Source organism: Procambarus clarkii, chromosome 86 (genome assembly GCF_040958095.1).
Source record: "Procambarus clarkii isolate CNS0578487 chromosome 86, FALCON_Pclarkii_2.0, whole genome shotgun sequence".
Taxonomy (NCBI): domain Eukaryota; kingdom Metazoa; phylum Arthropoda; class Malacostraca; order Decapoda; family Cambaridae; genus Procambarus; species Procambarus clarkii.
In genome coordinates, this window is record NC_091235.1 from 6,409,751 (window position 1) to 6,429,439 (window position 19,689).

At 47.0% G+C, this 19,689-nt stretch overlaps 1 protein-coding gene across 1 annotated transcript in view; it reads right to left on the minus strand.

Annotated features, from left to right (window-relative positions):
* LOC123769546 (uncharacterized) overlaps positions 1-19,689 on the minus strand; it is a 180,521-nt gene that overhangs the window by 140,257 nt on the left and 20,575 nt on the right. The window contains exons 4-8 of the mRNA XM_069317058.1: positions 18,147-18,314; positions 15,324-15,422; positions 14,001-14,186; positions 12,724-12,934; positions 10,734-10,929 (exon numbers count right to left, since the gene is read on the minus strand). Of these exons, the coding sequence (XP_069173159.1) occupies positions 10,734-10,929; positions 12,724-12,934; positions 14,001-14,186; positions 15,324-15,422; positions 18,147-18,314 (860 nt within the window). The remainder of the gene's footprint in view (positions 1-10,733; positions 10,930-12,723; positions 12,935-14,000; positions 14,187-15,323; positions 15,423-18,146; positions 18,315-19,689) is intronic.

Consider the following 19,689-nt stretch of genomic DNA (forward strand, 5'->3'; position numbering starts at 1 on the left):
ATTTAGGCGAAACAAGGAGAATAAAAACTCTTCAGTGAAACAGACAAAATATAAGTTCTATGCAACATCTAGAACAGCGTTTCCAGACCAAAATTAACATCAGGTATTGGGGTAATATGCATTCGAGATGGCACAGTCACTCATGTTAACAAAGAAGTTAGTGATATACTAACGATTCAGTAAGACTTTACAGTGAACCACTAAACACACTGAAAACCCAAACGCAAGTGTCCCCAGCCTCGAGTCCCGGATGTGAGAGTGTACCCACTGGACTTCGAAGCAATCATAGATTCGTGCATTGTGTCACAGGCCAGGACTCCAAGAATTCCATATTCATCAACAAATGCAAGACATTAATATCATACTCAAATGTCCTTTGGAGACGGAGCTTCCATCCGGTGTTAACCCCGACACAGTTAGAAGAGCGGAGAGCGCGCCATTCCACAAAGGAGGCAGTAAAGCAGAAACAAATATTAAAGACAGATTGCACTAGCATCAGACGTCATACAAATTTTCGACTTCTAAGAAGTAAAATCAGAGGAAGACAAAAGGCAGTAACAGTAAAGAAACAAAACAGTTTACGAGCAAAACTGTAAAATTCGCAGATTTCGCGAAAATTTTCTACAAATGTGACGAAAATTTACCGGGGCCTGACGGCTGAGTGGACAGCGTTCGATATTCGTAGTCCTAAGGTTCTGGGTAGAGTTTCTTTCACAAATAGGCAGAGTTTCTTTCACACTGATGAGCCTGTTTACCTAGCAGTAAATAGGTACCTGGGAGTTAGACAGCTGCTACGGGCTGCTTCCTGGGGATGTGTAACAAAAAAGGAGGCCTGGTCGAGAACCGGGCCGCGGGGACGCTAAGCCCCGAAATCATCTTAAGATAACCTCAAGAAGAAGATGATGAAGTTGATCGCCAAATGCACAAGAAATGAATACACGGATTTTATCATTTTTATATCAGACTATATATTTTACCACATTATCTTTTATCCTTTATAAATGAAACTAAGATTGTTATGAGAGTAAACACTTAAAGACGCAGCAAAGTTCCAAAAGGATGCAAGTGAGGTTTTGTAATGTTCAGCAGAAAACACCAAGATGTTCAATGAAGACAAGTCCCAGCTCAAGCACTAAGATGCAAACAAAGACCTCCAAGGCAGGAACCACTTACAAAACGCCGTCAAACCGCATCTTAGAAAGAAAAAGACTCGTTTTAAGACCTGGGACTTATCAAATCCGAAGACTATGACTTTAAAGACCACAACAGTGCAGTTGTCAGCACTACAAGAAATATGACAGGCTGGATAACAAGTTCCTTTGAAACAAGAGAACAAGAGATCTTAAACCAGTGATGCTACTTAAAAGGCACTAGTTCTCTCTACAGTGGAACAGTGTAGCACACTAAAAACTCCATTGAAATACGGAAAAGTTACTGATCTGGAGAACGTGCAAAGGACTTCCACTGATCGAAACCATTCAATAAAACATTCAATTACCTTTTGAACCCCCTCACACTATACACGCTGGAACTCACTCACTCACACACACACACACACACACACACACACACACACACACACACACACACACACACACACACACACACACAAAGAGGAGCTCAACAGTTGATTGACAGTTCAGAGGCGGGTCGAAAGAGCAAAGCTCAACCCCTGCAAACACAACTAGGTGAATACACACACACACACCCACACACACACACACACACACACACACACACACACACACACACACACACACACACACACACACACACACACACCTGAGAAATATACAAGAGACTGGTGCCAATCAAGTACAACTAACTAACTCGGCACAAGAGCACTAGGCACGGCAGAACGAGCCAACTAGCCCCACAGAACACTAGGAGCTCAACTGGTAATCTACGAGACAGTTCTAGTGAGAGCCCAAGTCTCTTCAACACCCCGCCACTACATGTAAGACCATAACTAGCTAACTTTATTGAAGTTCCCGTTTGAATACACAAAAACACCCTTAAGGGGTACAGGATCATCCGGGCTGTTATACAGAAACAGACAAGAGTCACAGAACGGCCAAGACATAAACAGACAAGAGATACACTAACAGCCAAGAGGTACATAAACAAACAAGAGCCACAAACAAAGCCCAGAACCACAAACAAAGCCCAGAGCCACAAGACCAAGAGCCACAAACAAAGCCCAGAGCCACAAGACCCAGAGCCACAAACAAAGCCCAGAGCCACAAGACCCAGAGCCACAAACAAAGCCCAGAGCCACAAGACCCAGAGCCACAAACAAAGCCCAGAGCCACAAGACCCAGAGCCACAAACAAAGCCCAGAGCCACAAGACCCAGAGCCACAAACAAAGCCCAGAGCCACAAGACCCAGAGCCACAAACAAAGCCCAGAGCCACAAGACCCAGAGCCACAAGACCCAGAGCCACAAGACCCAGAGCCACAAACAAAGCCCAGAGCCACAAGGCCCAGAGCCACAAACAAAGCCCAGAGCCACAAGACTCAGAGCCACAAACAAAGCCCAGAGCCACAAGACCCAGAGCCACAAACAAAGCCCAGAGCCACAAGACCCAGAGCCACAAACAAAGCCCAGAGCCACAAGACCCAGAGCCACAAACAAAGCCCACAGCCACAAGACCCAGAGCCACAAACAAAGCCCAGAGCCACAAGACCCAGAGCCACAAACAAAGCCCAGAGCCACAAAGCCCAGAGCCACAAACAAGTCCCAGCGCCACAAACAAGTCCCAGCGCCACAGAGGCAGCAGCCACGAGCCTGGTAATGTGAGAAACTACAGTGTGTGTCCCCAGTCTAGGACCCGGGGTTCGACCCCTTCCTGGCTGCCAGACTCAAGATTTACAATCCAAATTTCGCCCCCGACTGGGAGCAAGTTTCAGGGGATAAATCCGGCCTCAGGCAGCTGGCCGGAACACCAGCTCGGGCCCCGGGAACACTGGAGAACATGATTAATGAACATTGAGAGAATGAATGAACACTGGAGATCTATATTAATACAAATAGACAATTTTGTATTCAAATGAATCACGTTATCTTGAAATCTTGAGGTTATCTTGAGATGATTTCGGGGCTTTAGTGTCCCCGCGGCCCGGTCCTCGACCAGGCCTCCACCCCCCAGGAAGCAGCCCGTGACAGCTGACTAACACCCAGGTACCTATTTTACTGCTAGGTAACAGGGGCATAGGGTGAAAGAAACTCTGCCCATTATTTCTCGCCGGCGCCTGGGATCAAACCCAGGACCACAGGATCACAAGTCCAGCGTGCTGTCCGCTCGGCCGACCGGCTTTCCCTCACGTGAATACATTATTGTATGGAAGATGTATCAAAGGACTAAAGTTCCTTTATTAGTAGTTTAAATGTCAGAAAAAAAATAATTAAAAAATAATTGGGATGATCAGAAGGGCACGAAATTAAAACAAATAAATTAGGCTAAATTAAAAGGTGAAATTCAACAATTAAAGGAGCTAAATTAAGCGTTTTGTACAAGTGTACGACAACTGCAGCGCCATACAACAGGTGAATAAGATGTACAGGTTTCGTAAAGTCGTCGTGAAAATGTGTGATTAAATCCTGTCCAGTATTATATAGTCGACTAAATAACACTAACACCTCCCCCTCCTTTCCCCCTAACACCCCCTTACTCCCAGCCTAACAATTCAAATTTTCAGAATATATAATCAGGTTTTTTAAACTATAATCAGTATATAAACATTGATTAGATTTTAGTAGACAAATCCCAGCAGCTTGCGTTAAATTAACCCCCCCCCCCCCCCCTCCCAGACCATAAACATCAATAATCACGTCGACACGAAAATGGATAAATTAGCACGCGGGTTACCCCTCATAAAGGCCCGTTTTCCTTGCACATAAAAACAATCCGCTTATCATTTCAGTGCGACATTGAGGGGGTGGGGGGTTAACCAGTGGAAAATGTGAGAGTGGGAGACGCAGGGGAGAGTTGGGAGTGGAGAGGGAGAGGGGATGGGAAGGGGAAGAGGAGAAAGGGAAGGGGGGAGAGGAGAAAGGGAAGGGGGAGAGGAGAACGGGAAGGGGGAGATGAAAACGGGAAGGGGGAGAGGAAAAAGGGAAGGGGGAGAGGAGAATGGGAAGGGGGAGAGGGGCTGTGTCAGAGAGTAACTCAAGTAAAAAATAAAATTATAAAAATTTTGTTAGTAGTTAGTAACAGTTGATTGATTGACAGTTGAGAGGCGGGCCGAAAGAACCAGAGCTCAACCCCGGCAAGCACAACTAGGTGAATACATATGCACATGCAACATGGACATGTGCACAACAGACCTGTGGGTGCACATGTCTAAAACTCTTGCGAGAAAGGTGCACTTTCTCGCAAGAAAGATTATAAACAAAACAAATGAATTCCGGAAACTGACAAGGAGAATCTAGATGTAATTGCACTCTCAGAAATTGAACTGTCAAGTAGTAAGAAATTCAACTTTCTTTCGCAATGAATTAAGACGGGAGAGAGAAAGAAAGGGAAAGATTGTTGGGTGACATTGCGGACGTCAGTAACTGGTTGGGTGACCTCCCGGGCGTCAGTAACTGCCTGGGTGACCTCGCGGACGTCAGTAACTGGTTGGGTGACCTCGCGGACGTCAGTAACTGTTTGGGTGACCTCGCGGACGTCAGTAACTGCCTGGGTGACCTCGCGGACGTCAGTAACTGTTTGGGTGACCTCGCGGACGTCAGTAACTGCCTGGGTGACCTCGCGGACGTCAGTAACTGGTTGGGTGACCTCGCGGACGTCAGCAACTGCCTGGGTGACCTCGCTGACGTCAGTAACTGGTTAGGTGACCTCGCTAACATCATCATTTTTAATCAGAGGGACCTCTATCACCCCAACAGGCATAACGAATAGTCGGCTTCGTTCTCGACTCACAATCAGAGGGACAGAAATGATTGGGCACGTTTAGTTTCACCAAATGACTCTGTTTACTTAGCGGTAAATAGGAACCCAGGAAATGTGGTGGAATTGCGTCCTAGGGAGTGTCCGTAGTTTGACCTTTGGAAGGACCTCGATACAAGCGTAACGTACATATATATATACACACACACAGTCTGCCTGTCCCCAATACAAATTATCATCATTATCAAATAGAAAAACAAACGAAAAACAACGGACAGAGTCCGTTTTCTTTAAGTCTCCCATTGAAAAACTAAGCGTCAGTCGTTTTCTCTGATTCTTTGCCAAAATTTCGGCCAATTTCCATCCCCGACTCAATTATCCCGCCGGCTCTACCTCCCCGGATAACGTGCTCGTATACCATTCTTTTTTTTTTGCGCCGCAGATACGCTTGACAGCAAGCGTATATGGGCTTAGCGACAACCACTAACCTACATAGGGCTTTGCCTTTCGATCGAGTCTAGCGTGGAACAGCTGTCAACCTTCTACGTCAATCGTAGCCTCATTTAACGTCAATCGTTAGCAGTCTCCGTGGTGTAGTAGTAAGACACTCGCCTGGCGTTCCGCGAGCGCTATGTCATGGGTTCGTATCCTGGCCGGGGAGGATTTACTGGGCACAATTCCTTAACTGTAGCCTCTGTTTAACGCAACAGTAAAATGTGTACTTGGATGAAAAAACGATTCTTCGCGGCAGGGGATCGTATTCCAGGGACCATAGGATTAAGGACTTGCCCGAAACGCTACGCGTACTAGTGGCTGTACAAGAATGTAACAACTCTTGTATATATCTCAAAAAAAAAAAAAAAAAAAAAAAATATATGAATTAGCTAGTGTAGATTTCCCTGTCTCAGATATGCAGGATTTGCTTGAAGTTCTTGTTGTACTGTTCTTCTCAGATTGCTTATAGGCAATCTAAGATCATAATCAATTTCATAGATCAAAGGTTTAATCTTCGGCTAACTCATAAGTTCTTCCATGAATTCAGAGGCCAACGTGAAATGGACAATGTTGCCATTAATAGTAGTTTTGTTATATCTATTTCTGAAATTTATACATAAAACAAAATTATTAAAAATAGTAACGCAATCCATTTCACGTGGCTTTCATCTCACGCTCCATGCTGCCAGAAACCTTATCCAAGTATCCCAAGTTTGCTAACCCCATCGGATACTAACAAGTTTACCTTCAGACTATAAAATAAAACAAAAGGCAACCTCATAAATGCGCTTCGCAATATAAACTCGAAATCTTAATTCAATATATATATATATATATATATATATATATATATATATATATATATATATATATATATATATATATATATATATATATATATTGTATAAATTGGTTAAGAGACATTTTCCTCACCAGAACCCCGAGCCTCCACAACACACACTGTCCTTTACTCACGAAGGAAAGTAACTGCCAGAAAAATAAACAATCCCTGGCTCACAATTATAACAATCCCTGGCTCACAATTATAACAATCCCTGGCTCACAATTATAACAATCCCTGGCTCACAATTATAACAATCCCTGGCTCACAATTATAACAATCCCTGGCTCACAATTGGCATACTTTGAGCAATTAACAAGAAAGACGAATGTGAAGATAAAAACGCAGAATTAGTCTCGTTTCAAAATAGCTAGAAAAGAGATACTCCTCAACACAAATCAATATAATAATTAGAACTAATCTCTCCCATTTTGAATACAGATCTAATAAAGCAAAACCATCACAAAGCTTCTAGGACCCACACAACACTTACATAGTAAACTGATCAAACTCTCCAGGAGGTGATAAAACACCAACAATGGATTTAGAAACTACAACTGCATTTAATAGCCTCTTTTCATCAATTGGTGTTAACCTTTTCTATAATTATTCGAGAGACCCAGACACATGTTACTATGTATCTCAGCGGCAGCTGTCCGAACTCTACTCTTTTTGCCAATCAGCTCGACATCCATGAATTCACTCAGAGGAACGCACAAAAGCCGGGAACAGCGAAGACACACCAACGATGGTGTACAAAAGGTCTGCTCATATCCTTGCACCAGGCACAGCTCGACTTGTCAACAAATCTCTTGATTCTCAAACGTTTCCCGAGTAACTCCATCATTCTTTCCCTCCTCCCCACCCCCCCCCCCCCACCACCCCTCGTCCCATCCCAAATCCTTATCCTGACCCCTTTTCAAGTGCTATGTATTCGTAATGGCTTGTCGCTTTCCTCCTGATTTGTATTTGTATTATTTCCAGTTCATAAAGGAGGTGATGCAACTGATGTAAAGCATTACTGATCAATGTTAACCTACTAATATTAACCCACATTATTTGAAAGGGTTTATTTACAAACAGTTTTACTCTTGTAAAATTCAACATTCTAAGTTTCCGTCAGTTTGTCACAAGGGGTAGTAGGCTACCCCCCTCACAAGGGGTAGTGGGCTACCCCCTCACAAGGGGTAATGGGCTACCCCCCCTCACAAGGGGTAGTGGGCTACCCCCCCCCTCACAAGGAGTAGTGGGCTATCCCCTCACAAGGGGTAGTGGGCTACCCCCCCCCCCCTCACAAGGAGTAGTGGGCTATCCCCTCACAAGGGGTAGTGGGCTACCCCCCTCACAAGGGGTAGTGGGCTATCCCCTCACAAGGGGTAGTGGGCTACCCCCCCCCTCACAAGGAGTAGTGGGCTATCCCCTCACAAGGGGTAGTGGGCTACCCCCCTCACAAGGGGTAGTGGGCTACCCCCCCCCCTCACAAGGAGTAGTGGGCTATCCCCTCACAAGGGGTAGTGGGCTACCCCCCCTCACAAGGGGTAGTGGGCTACCCCCTCACAAGGGGTAGTGGGCTACCCCCCCCCCCCCCCCTCACAAGGAGTAGTGGGCTATCCCCTCACAAGGGGTAGTGGGCTACCCCCCTCACAAGGGGTAGTGGGCTACCCCCTCACAAGGGGTAGTGGGCTACCCCCCCCCCCCCTCACAAGGAGTAGTGGGCTATCCCCTCACAAGGGGTAGTGGGCTACCCCCCTCACAAGGGGTAGTGGGCTACCCCCCTCACAAGGGGTAGTGGGCTACCCCCCCCCCTCACAAGGAGTAGTGGGCTATCCCCTCACAAGGGGTAGTGGGCTACCCCCCTCACAAGGGGTAGTGGGCTACCCCCTCACAAGGGGTAGTGGGCTACCCCCCCCCCCCCTCACAAGGAGTAGTGGGCTATCCCCTCACAAGGGGTAGTGGGCTACCCCCCTCACAAGGGGTAGTGGGCTACCCCCTCACAAGGGGTAGTGGGCTTCCCCCCCCCCTCACAAGGAGTAGTGGGCTATCCCCTCACAAGGGGTAGTGGGCTACCCCCCTCACAAGGGGTAATGGGCTACCCCCCTCACAAGGGGTAGTGGGCTACCCCCCCCCTCACAAGGAGTAGTGGGCTATCCCCTCACAAGGGGTAGTGGGCTACCCCCCCCCCTCACAAGGAGTAGTGGGCTATCCCCTCACAAGGGGTAGTGGGCTACCCCCTCACAAGGGGTAGTGGGCTACCCCCCTCACAAGGGGTAGTGGGCTACCCCCCTCACAAGGGGTAGTGGGCTACCCCCCCCCCCTCACAAGGAGTAGTGGGCTATCCCCTCACAAGGGGTAGTGGGCTACCCCCCTCACAAGGGGTAGTGGGCTACCCCCCTCACAAGGGGTAGTGGGCTACCCCCCTCACAAGGGGTAGTGGGCTACCCCCCCCCCCCCTCACAAGGAGTAGTGGGCTATCCCCTCACAAGGGGTAGTGGGCTACCCCCCCCCCTCACAAGGAGTAGTGGGCTATCCCCTCACAAGGGGTAGTGGGCTAACCCCCCCTCACAAGGAGTAGTGGGCTATCCCCTCACAAGGGGTAGTGGGCTACCCCCCCCCCTCACAAGGAGTAGTGGGCTATCCCCTCACAAGGGGTAGTGGGCTACCCCCCCCCCCTCACAAGGAGTAGTGGGCTATCCCCTCACAAGGGGTAGTGGGCTACCCCCCCCCCCTCACAAGGAGTAGTGGGCTACCCCCTCACAAGGGGTAGTGGGCTACCCCCTCACAAGGGGTAGTGGGCTACCCCCCCCCCCCTCACAAGGAGTAGTGGGCTATCCCCTCACAAGGGGTAGTGGGCTACCCCCCCCCCTCACAAGGAGTAGTGGGCTACCCCCTCACAAGGGGTAGTGGGCTACCCCCTCACAAGGGGTAGTGGGCTACCCCCCCCCCCTCACAAGGAGTAGTGGGCTATCCCCTCACAAGGGGTAGTGGGCTACCCCCCCCCCCCCCTCACAAGGAGTAGTGGGCTATCCCCTCACAAGGGGTAGTGGGCTACCCTCCCCCTCTCACAAGGGTAGTAGGATTCCCATAAACTATATTTCCCATCATCTATTTTCCTCATCATCTCTCTCATCAGATGAGAATTAAATGAACAGGGAGTTTAGAATTGCAAAAAACGGGACTAATTACGGAAAATTAGACCATTGACCTGAGCAATTAAGATAACAAGTCATCAGAGAATGGATTAATTAGGTTGTTAGAGGTTAAGGTTCATACAAGCCTTATGCCACACGGCGCTGACTTCAGGCTGGTCATTACTGACATATTGAGCTAAATTTAAGGTAAATGGTTTGGTCGTTAGGTTAAAAGATTAGTTTGACTGGCAATGCTGGTCTAATTTTCTTTTATTATAATTTTTACTTTATTATAATTTTACTTGTGAGAACTCTTTGGTCCCGCCTCTCAACCATCAATCAACTGGTGTCAGCCTGTCCTCGCATACAAAGATCCAAGCTCGTTAATCCAGCCGCCAAACCCCCCCCTGTTTATGAATGAAAAACGGTTTACACACGACTCAACTGATTTCGTTCGAATACTTCCGAAACACGTGCTTCACTGACGACTTTTGTTCGAACCACAATGCTGTAAATGCTTCACCCGCGTACTACAAATACAAATAATCGCCAACAGAACTTAAACACCTAACCAGTGCCTAACCAATGCTTTAATGTGCACAATATGTTAATATAAAATAATACTAATTTATATTTGAGAAAATTCCTGTTATGAATGAACAACATGTTAAAATTGATGAATGCGTCTTTGGGGTCGAACGCTGGAGGGAATGGACTTGATCTGAGGACGGGTTGGACTATTGGGCTCTATCATATCAATATATGAAACTGTCACAAACACGACCACACGACCCGAGGGCCACAAATACCTCCAAACGACCCGAGGGCCACAAACACCCCCAGAGGGGTGACAAACACGACCAGAATTACCACAAACACGACCAGAATGACCACAAACACGACCAGAGGGGTCACAAACACGACCCAAAGGACCACAAACACGACCCGAAGGACCACAAACACGACCCGAAGGACCACAAACACGACCCAAAGAACCACAAATACGACCCAAGGGACCACAAACAAGACCCAAAGGACCACAAACACGACCCAAAGGACCACAAACAAGACCCAAAGAACCACAAACACGACCTGAAGGGCCACGAACTCGACCCGAAGGACCACAAACCCGACCCAAAGGACCACAAACACGACCCAAAGGACCACAAACACGACCCAAAGAACCACAAACACGACCTGAAGGGCCACAAACTCGACCCAAAGGGCCACAAACACGACCCAAAGGACCACAAACACGACCCGAAGGACCACAAACCCGACCCGAAGGACCACAAACTTGACCCGAAGGACCACGAACACGACCAGAGGGCCCACAAACACAGTGAAAACAACAGTCAACTAACCACCAATACTCACAGCTGCCTCTGGATGAGGAGGTCCCAAGTGGCCTTGAGCTCTACGGTGGGCGCCCGGAGCACCACGGTCTTCCTGTGACCCCGCCTGTATACCGTGTTCTTATTGGTCGGGAGCTGGCACTTGGGCGTGGTCAGGTAGCCCGACCCCGCCCCCGTCACCACCACCCTGGTGTCCACTATCAGCCGCAACTCCGTGGCTGCGGAAGACACAAGGTAAACTTGACAATGCGTCCTCGCATACAAAAGTAAACTTTTTCTCAGTGTTAGAGAATGTCAGCTCTACGCACATACACAGGTTTACTGATACTTTTAAACTGTGTTTTTTTGGTTTGGTGTCTGAACGTGTTGGATGTTGTCTGGACGTGACGGGTGTTGTCTGGACGTGACGGGTGTTGTCTGGACGTGATGGATGTTGTCTGGACGTGACTGGATGTTGTCTGGACGTGACTGGGTGTTGTCTGGACGTGATGGATGTTGTCTGGACGTGATGGTTGAGCTTACCCTTACTCTACATATTCCATTGTTCATCTCTCTCACTTTTCTAATAGAATAGGTTCCCAGCTTGTGAATAAAATATCTCTTTTGCTGGCAATATCTGTCCTTAGCTCATTGTATTCTATCCTTCTCCAACTTTGACAACTTGAAAGGAAAGTTGTGAGTATGAATTTGTCTGCTGAACACTAAGTTGTACTTCAACTTGAGCCTCTTGCGTGCGTGCGTGCGTGCGTGCGTGTGTGTGTGTGTGTGTGTGTGTGTGTGTGTGTGTGTGTGTGTGTGTGTGTCTGTCTGTCTGTCTGTCTGTCTGTCTGTCTGTCTGTCTGTCTGTCTGTCTGTCTGTCTGTCTCTGTCTGTCTGTCTCTCTGTCTCTCTGTCTCTCTCTCTGTCTCTGTCTCTGTCTCTGTCTCTCTCTCTGTCTCTCTCTCTGTCTCTCTCTCTGTCTCTCTCTCTGTCTCTCTCTCTGTCTCTCTCTCTGTCTCTCTCTCTCTGTCTCTCTCTCTGTCTCTCTCTCTCTGTCTCTCTCTCTCTGTCTCTCTCTCTCTGTCTCTCTCTCTCTCTCTCTCTCTCTCTCTCTCTCTTCTCTCTCTCTCTCTCTCTCTCTCTCTCTCTCTCTCTCTCTCTCTCTCTCTCTCTCTCTCTGTCTCTCTCTCTCTCTCTCTCTGTCTCTCTCTCTCTCTCTCTGTCTCTCTCTCTCTCTCTCTCTCTCTCTCTCTCTCTCTCTCTCTCTCTCTCTCTCTCTCTCTCTCTGTTCAGTCGTGAACGTTCATTGTGGCAATTGTACGACAATGTGCTGGCCCAAGTTAAGTCCTAACTCATACTAAGTGCTCCCCTAAGCTAAGCGCTCGCTCAAGCTAAGTTCTGCTCAAGCACCATTGTATAAGAATACCTAACAAAAGACAAGTGACATTGTGTTGCCTGTTTGAGCTCTTTTTTTGGTCGCCCGGCTCTGATTTAATCTTTCAACGACGTGACCTTTTGGAGGGCTTTTTTTTATTTCAAGATTAAATTGTGTAACCTAACCCAGTGGTTCTCAAACAGCTCTTTTTATGCTGCAGTAACAGTGCTTATACTTTTTTTTTAAGTATTCAATAAACAGTATTTCATTTAAACTGCTGCTTTTGTTGTTTGTCAACTTCACAACTCGTCTAATGCATTATACTCGTGCACTCTAACACAAGAACACTTGTGCAGTCACACACAGAAATCACAATAGCGTGATGCTTCAAATGAACAAATCCACAAGGACCGCTGACCATGTTGTAGCTCAGTCAATTAAGGCAGCGTCTGGGATGCTCCCGGACGCAGGTTTGAATCCTCATCACAGCCCTTGTGGATTTGTTTACTTGTGCACTCAACTACTCACCCAAAACATCAGCTTAAGCTCATCTCTTCACTCTAATAGTTACCAAAACCAGCTTCACCCAGCCATCTCACGACTCATTTAAAACTCTTTTAAAACTTCCCCCCTCACTCATGTCTCTCTAAAGACTCACGTTTCTTCTTGATGGTGAAGAGGGCCTGGCAGACTCCTCCAAGGGGCACGGGGTCCTCCATGACGAAGATCACCCGGTCCCTGTTGATCTTGGTGAAGAGCACCAGGTCGGTGAAGAGCATGGCCCAGTGCTGCTTGAGGTGGCGGCCCTCGAACTTGTACAACTCTCCCCCGAACACCCACTGGCGCCGGCCGTCGTTCAAACGAAAGGGCTGTGAGGAGATGATACAATACTGTAAGGTGATACAATACACTGCAGTAATACAAGATGATACAATACACTGATACAAAACATTGCAAGAGTGCAACATGATACATTGATGTAATAAGCTACAATGTTGACCAGACCACACACTAGAAGGTGAAGGGACGACGACGTTTCGGTCCGTCCTGGACCAGTCTCAAGTCGATGGTCCAGGACGGACCGAAACGTCGTCGTCCCTTCACCTTCTAGTGTGTGGTCTGGTCAACATTCTTCAGCCACGTTATTGTGACTCATCGCCTGAATAAGCTACAAGTTTGTGTAAGTCTTCTATGGTCACAAGTCTTCATGGCAAGTCATAACTAATGGAATTTAAGACGGAAAAATGAGATTTAATGGAATGTGATTCTTCCTGTCCACCTTGATGAGAGAGATCTTACAGTGACAAGCAACACGTCACTGCAAGGCCACATAACTGCCCCAAGTATGTGAGGCCTATGTAATAATACCTAACTATCGAATGGCATAAAAGTATGATAATGAACAATAATATTGTGACAACCAGAATACGCAGCAGTTGGTGTGGCGTCTACATAACTATATTAGGCCACTATTTGAAAATCCTATAACAAAGACTTCAGGTTCCCAGTTAAAGATAGAATAGAGAGCAAGGAGACATGATCCCAACATAGAAAATAACGACATTGCAACAACACAGAACGAGAGAACACGGGCACAAGATCATCAAACACCGATGTAAAAAAGAATATCACAAAATACTTCTACGACAAAGAACAAAGGATGAAGCAAGACTCGGCCCAAACTACCACATCTAAATATTACTTTTGATCATGGCTGATGACATCGGATCATTGCCCCTTTTCCTTCAGCAACAATTGGGCAACCATACCCTTCACCCCCACCCCTACATCCCCCTCCTGTACACCCCCCCCCCACCCCTACATCCCCCTCCTGTACACCCCCCCCCCCACCCCTACACCCCCGTTTTCCTACAACACTCCTTCCCCTACATCCCCTTTTTCATTCCAAAATAAACAATAAAACATGGGCCTGACCTGCGTATATTTGGTAAACACGAGGCGCTGTTCGATGTCTGCAACGGACACCAGGGGCGGCCGCAGGGGGGCGTGGGGCCTGGCGTGGGCGGGCGTGGGCGTGGAGCCGGCCAGATCGGTGGGTGGGTGTGCGCGTGGCACGGGTTCCATTATGTTCTGTTGCGTGGTCACAGCGCGGTAGCACTCCTGTGTGGGGGAAGTAAGGTTGGGTGCTGAGTTCGGGGTTCTGCCTGGGCATGGGGCACTGTCTATAGTGGGGCCACTGCCCATGAAGGAAGCACTGACCATGAAGGAAGCACTGCCCATGAAGGAAGCACTGCCCATGAAGGAAGCACTGCCCATGAAGGCCACTGGCCAACGTTACATTGACAGTGGCCCCCCTCCCCCCCCCTGTCAATGTAACTGACAGTGAGACAGTTCACTGAGGCACCGTTCAGGAACTACTGGCAAGCTGTTATCACCAGGGAAAGTATATGCAAGATCCAACACTTCCAACACCTGCTAACACCTGCCTCCACAGATGTTTTCTTTTAATAATTACTGCAAATAACAATATCCTGGACCCTAAGAGGTACAGGACTCATGGACAATAAACAAGAGACTTAGACACTTTTGATAATTACGTAGCTACACAGATTGTTAATTACTGTTAAATATCACAAAGTTGATTGATGGTTACCTTAATGATGCTAATTATTATAGGGCTTATAGGATCACTGAATCATGCCGAGGATCAGGGGCTCTCTATATGATATATGCTCACTTGACTGACAAAAAGGGAATGAACTGAAATGACAAATTCACTTTAACATAGAATGTATTAATACAAATCTATTACACCCTATTATAAAATGGCCTATTTTCGAATAGGGTATTTTAGAAGTAGAGTTATCCCTAGATATTTTAGTATATCCACCCTAGCTGGCAATGGTGTTAAATTGCTCTGAATAAAAAACACAGAAAACATCTACCCTACTTACTCTTATAATCTACTTAATCTACCTTAATCTACCATGTACCTGGTATCTGCGACTGGTGGGTGTTACTACCGGGTTTTCACTGGAGAGAGAGAGAGAGAGAGAGAGAGAGAGAGAGAGAGAGAGAGAGAAGAGAAGAGAAGAGAAGAGAAGAGAGGAGGGAGGGAGGAGAGAGAGAGAGAGAGAGAGAGAGAGAGACATGCCCGGGCACTGTCAGATACCCCACATACATATACATGTAACGATATGCTACACATATATACATGTACACATGTATCATGTCAGTATAGAGAGAGAGAGAGACGGGAGAAGTACCCACCAACGCTTACAGCTCCATCACACCCACCTTGAGACGGTCCAAGACGGCGTCCAGGTACGTGTTATCCAGGTGACCTGGCGAGACCGCGTACACCTGCGTCAGGAGACCCAACACCTCCCGCAGGTGCTGTGGGAGATCAATCACCACATCAGCAAGGACTCGAGTAAGGATTGTTTCAGACACGTGAGAATGGGATGATGGTAAACACTTGTTTCAGTACGTTCCTAAATGGCTACCTGTGGCTACAGTGAACTCACACGTACCTACACCTGTAGCAAGGGGGGCAATAAGGATAATTACATCTGTGACAAGGGACGAAAGAATAACTTTGAGCCCCTTTGACAGAATAACTTTGAGATAATTAAATATTAACTATTTAAACCATAAATATACAGCATAATATCAGTGTGAACTATTTCTCAGGTAAAATATTGTTTATATCCATGGAAACGTGAAATTATTATTATTATTATTATTATTATTATTATTATTATTATTATTATTATTATTAAGGGTAGTTTGGCGTACCAGCACGGCCCAGCTGGCGTACCAGCACGGCCCAGCTGGCGTACCAGCACGGCCCAGCTGGTGTACCAGCACGGCCCAGCTGGTGTACCAGCACGGCCCAGCTGGCGTACCAACACGGCCCAGCTGGCGTACCAGCACGGCCCGTACCAGCACGGCCCAGCTGGCGTACCAACACGGCCCAGCTGGTGTACCAGCACGGCCCAGCTGGTGTACCAGCACGGCCCAGCTGGTGTACCAGCACGGCCCAGCTGGCGTACCAGCACGGCCCAGCTGGCGTACCAGCACGGCCCAGCTGGCGTACCTAGCACGGCCCAGCTGGCGTACTAGCACGGCCCAGCTGGCGTACCAGCACGGGATAGCTTACAAATCATAATAGCGACTACAACACCCTTTTTGACGGGCTGGTGGCACTCGAGCGCCTCTTTATCACGCCGGCAGATTGTTATTGGGTGCCTCCAGGCACTTTACTGGCTCCTCCCAGCCAATCTGGCCGCTGGGAACAAGTGGCACTCTGTGACAAGCCATGAATTGCCTCATTCATGCCAATCGTTAGTGTCGCTCGCAAGAGGAGCTGCCCTTGCAACCGCCCTGCATTCGAGAGTCGAGTATCCAGGGCATTCATCAAGCCTTTACTCATCAATTTACGAAACCTGTACATCTTTTGAATACTCAAGGTGGCTACGAGCTCCAGAACTCCCCAACCCGTGGTTATTATTGTTATAAGTGTTTCTTAGTGTTTATAAGTGTCTCTTAATGTTTCGAAATTCATCAACTATTTCATAAATGTAAACAACACTGCAATAAGTGTTGAAAGATGAACAGGTTTCGCATGTGGAAACATAAATGTTTGGCAAATAATCTAGGGAAGCTGCATATTTGTAAATGTACATAAATATGAAGAAAAAAACAGTGGTAACAAAATTTGTTCTTTAAATAAATTAAATACTCTATTTCCAACCCAGTATTCCTCCAGGTCTTTCCCGAATCTAAACTTATCCAATTTGTATCCAACGTTAAGTAGTCCTATTTCGTGTTGATATATTTAACACTAAATTAACATCCCCTTTATTAGTGACGTGCAACCATCTATTTACTTGAGTCACCCTTTACTGCAAGTCTTCTTAGAAATGTAACTTACATTTCTAGGAAGGATTCGCAGTAAGAGGGTGACATGACTAAAGTAAATAGATGGTTGAAAGTCAACCTCTTGACAAAAAAGTTTTCGTAATTACTTTGATTAACTATGCCAGCCTTCTCTATACATATGTAAGTAAATTTATACTTATTCCACAGCACAGTGGCTAGATATGAGATGTATTACACATGTGAGGCATAGTTTACACTGTTTCACAATCCACACTGATTATCCGAACACACTGCCACAACCACACTGATTATCCGAACCTGTTTACACTGTTTCACATCCACACTAATTATCCAATTACCACAACCACTGATTATTCGACCACGCACCACATGCACACACGGATTATCCGAACACACCGCCACAACTACACACTGATTATTCCGAACACGCACCACATCCACACACTGATTATTCGAACACGCCGCCACAACGACACTGATTATCCAAACAGGCCGCCACAACCACACAATTATCTGGGCCAGCTGCTCCGTGTTTGGTACGCCAGCTGGCCCGTGTTGGTACGCCAGCTGGCCCGTGTTGGTACGCCAGCTGGCCCGTGTTGATACGCCAGCTGGCCCGTGTTGGTACGCCAGCTGGCCCGTGTTGGTACGCCAGCTGGCCCGTGTTGGTACGCCAGCTGGCCCGTGTTGGTACGCCATTTGGCCCGTGTTGGTACGCCAGCTGGCCCGTGTTGGTACGCCAGCTGGCCCGTGTTGGTACGCTAACTGGCCGGTGTTGATACGTTGGACACAACCACACGGATTATCCGAACACGCCATCACAACCACACTAATTATCTGAACAAACCGCCAAAACGACACTGATTATCCAAACAAGCCACCACAACCACGCTGATTATCCGAACACGCCACCACAAAGACACTCATTATCCGAACAAACCACCACAACCACACTGATTATCCGAACAAACCACCACAACCACACTGATTATCCGAACAAACCACAACAACCACACGGATTATCTGAACACGCCACCACAACCACATTCCACAACCACTTTATTTTCTTCTGACGAAATAACCGCATTTGCTTCTTAAATATGAAAACCCGAGTCTTGAACTCCCAGCAAGTCTTCCCAGCCAAGACCCCAGCTAAGACCCCGGCCAAGACCCCTAACCTTACCCTCATGCCCCCTTCCTTCCTAGGACCCTGACCTCAGCAGGCTTGTGGATGAAAGTGGTAATGTCGGGCTTCTTGCAAGGCACCAGAGGCACCTGGAGGAAGTCCTTGAAATCAAGGTCGTGGAGCTTCTGGGAGAGAACCTTGTCGGCCTCGGGCAGTCCCCCAAGGTAGCGGCGGTAGTGTTCCGACAGCTCCTCGATCTGTAGGGGGGTAACGTAGAGTTTAATCACCTGGTTCGAATGCACTTTCAGGCCATTTACTAATAATTATAATTATACATATCCTGCCGAGTGGTTAATATACTTGGAAGAAGTAAACATTGTAAACTTTTTATAAGAATTATTTGTAATGTTAAAGTTAATCAATTTTGGACAAAATTTGCACTAGGCAACTCTTGTGAGAACAATCTACAATTTAATGAATATGGAAACATGTATAGGACTGATTTATCTCCCGATATTTCCTGTAGTTTCAAAGATAATAGATAATGCAGGATATTGGCTGAAATTTGCGAGTTTATAAGAAGATCGCAAGATAAAGTTTACATTTAGCATGTATGAGTTACAGGGATTTAGAATATGAATAAGTTTACATAATATTAAATTTACATCTAAGACCAAAAGAAATAATGCTAAAAAAAATAATGTATATGGTTTGGAGCTGTTTCGTCACAACTGAATGGTCCCGGATTCGATTCTCAGGCAGGGATGAAACCTTTTGGGCAACAATGATTCCTAACACCTGATGCCTCTGTTCACTTGGCAGTAACAACATCTTGAGGATTATCTTGAGATGATTTCGGGGCTTTAGTGTCCCCGAGGCCCGGTCCTCGACCAGGCCTCCACCCCCAGGAAGCAGCCCGTGACAGCTGACTAACACCCAGGTACCTATTTTACTGCTAGGTAACAGGGGCATAGGGTGAAAGAAACTGTGCACATTGTTTCTCGCCGGCGCCCGGGATCGAACCCGGGACCACAGGATCACAAGTCCAAGATTAGTTGCATACACACCGGGGCCTACCGGCTGAGTAGACAGCGTTCGGCATTCGTAGTCCTAAAGGACCGGGTTCGAGCCCTGGCGTAGGCGGAAACAAATGGGCAGAGTTTCTTTCACCCTGATGCCCCCCCCCCCTGTTACCTACCAGTAAATAGGTACCTGGGAGTTAGACAGCTGCAACGGGCTGCTTCCTGGGGGTGTGTGTGAAAATTAGGACTAAGAACCTGCCTGCATTGCTATATACATACATACATATATATATATATATATATATATATATATATATATATATATATATATATATATATATATATATATATATATATATATATATATATATATATACTAGAATTATATATATTCTGTACTAGAATTTCGGGAACTTAGTTTGGTGTTGAGCTTAATGGCTTCCTTCTCTACTCCCAATTAGGGATCCAGGGTTTCGATTCCCGACCGGGATAAAGTTGGATAGCCACGTTACCGTTCACCTAATGCCTCCGTTCACCCAGCAGTAAATAGGTACCCGGGAGTTGATCAACTGTATAAACATCAGAGGTCCACGGTTGTTCAACGTCCTAC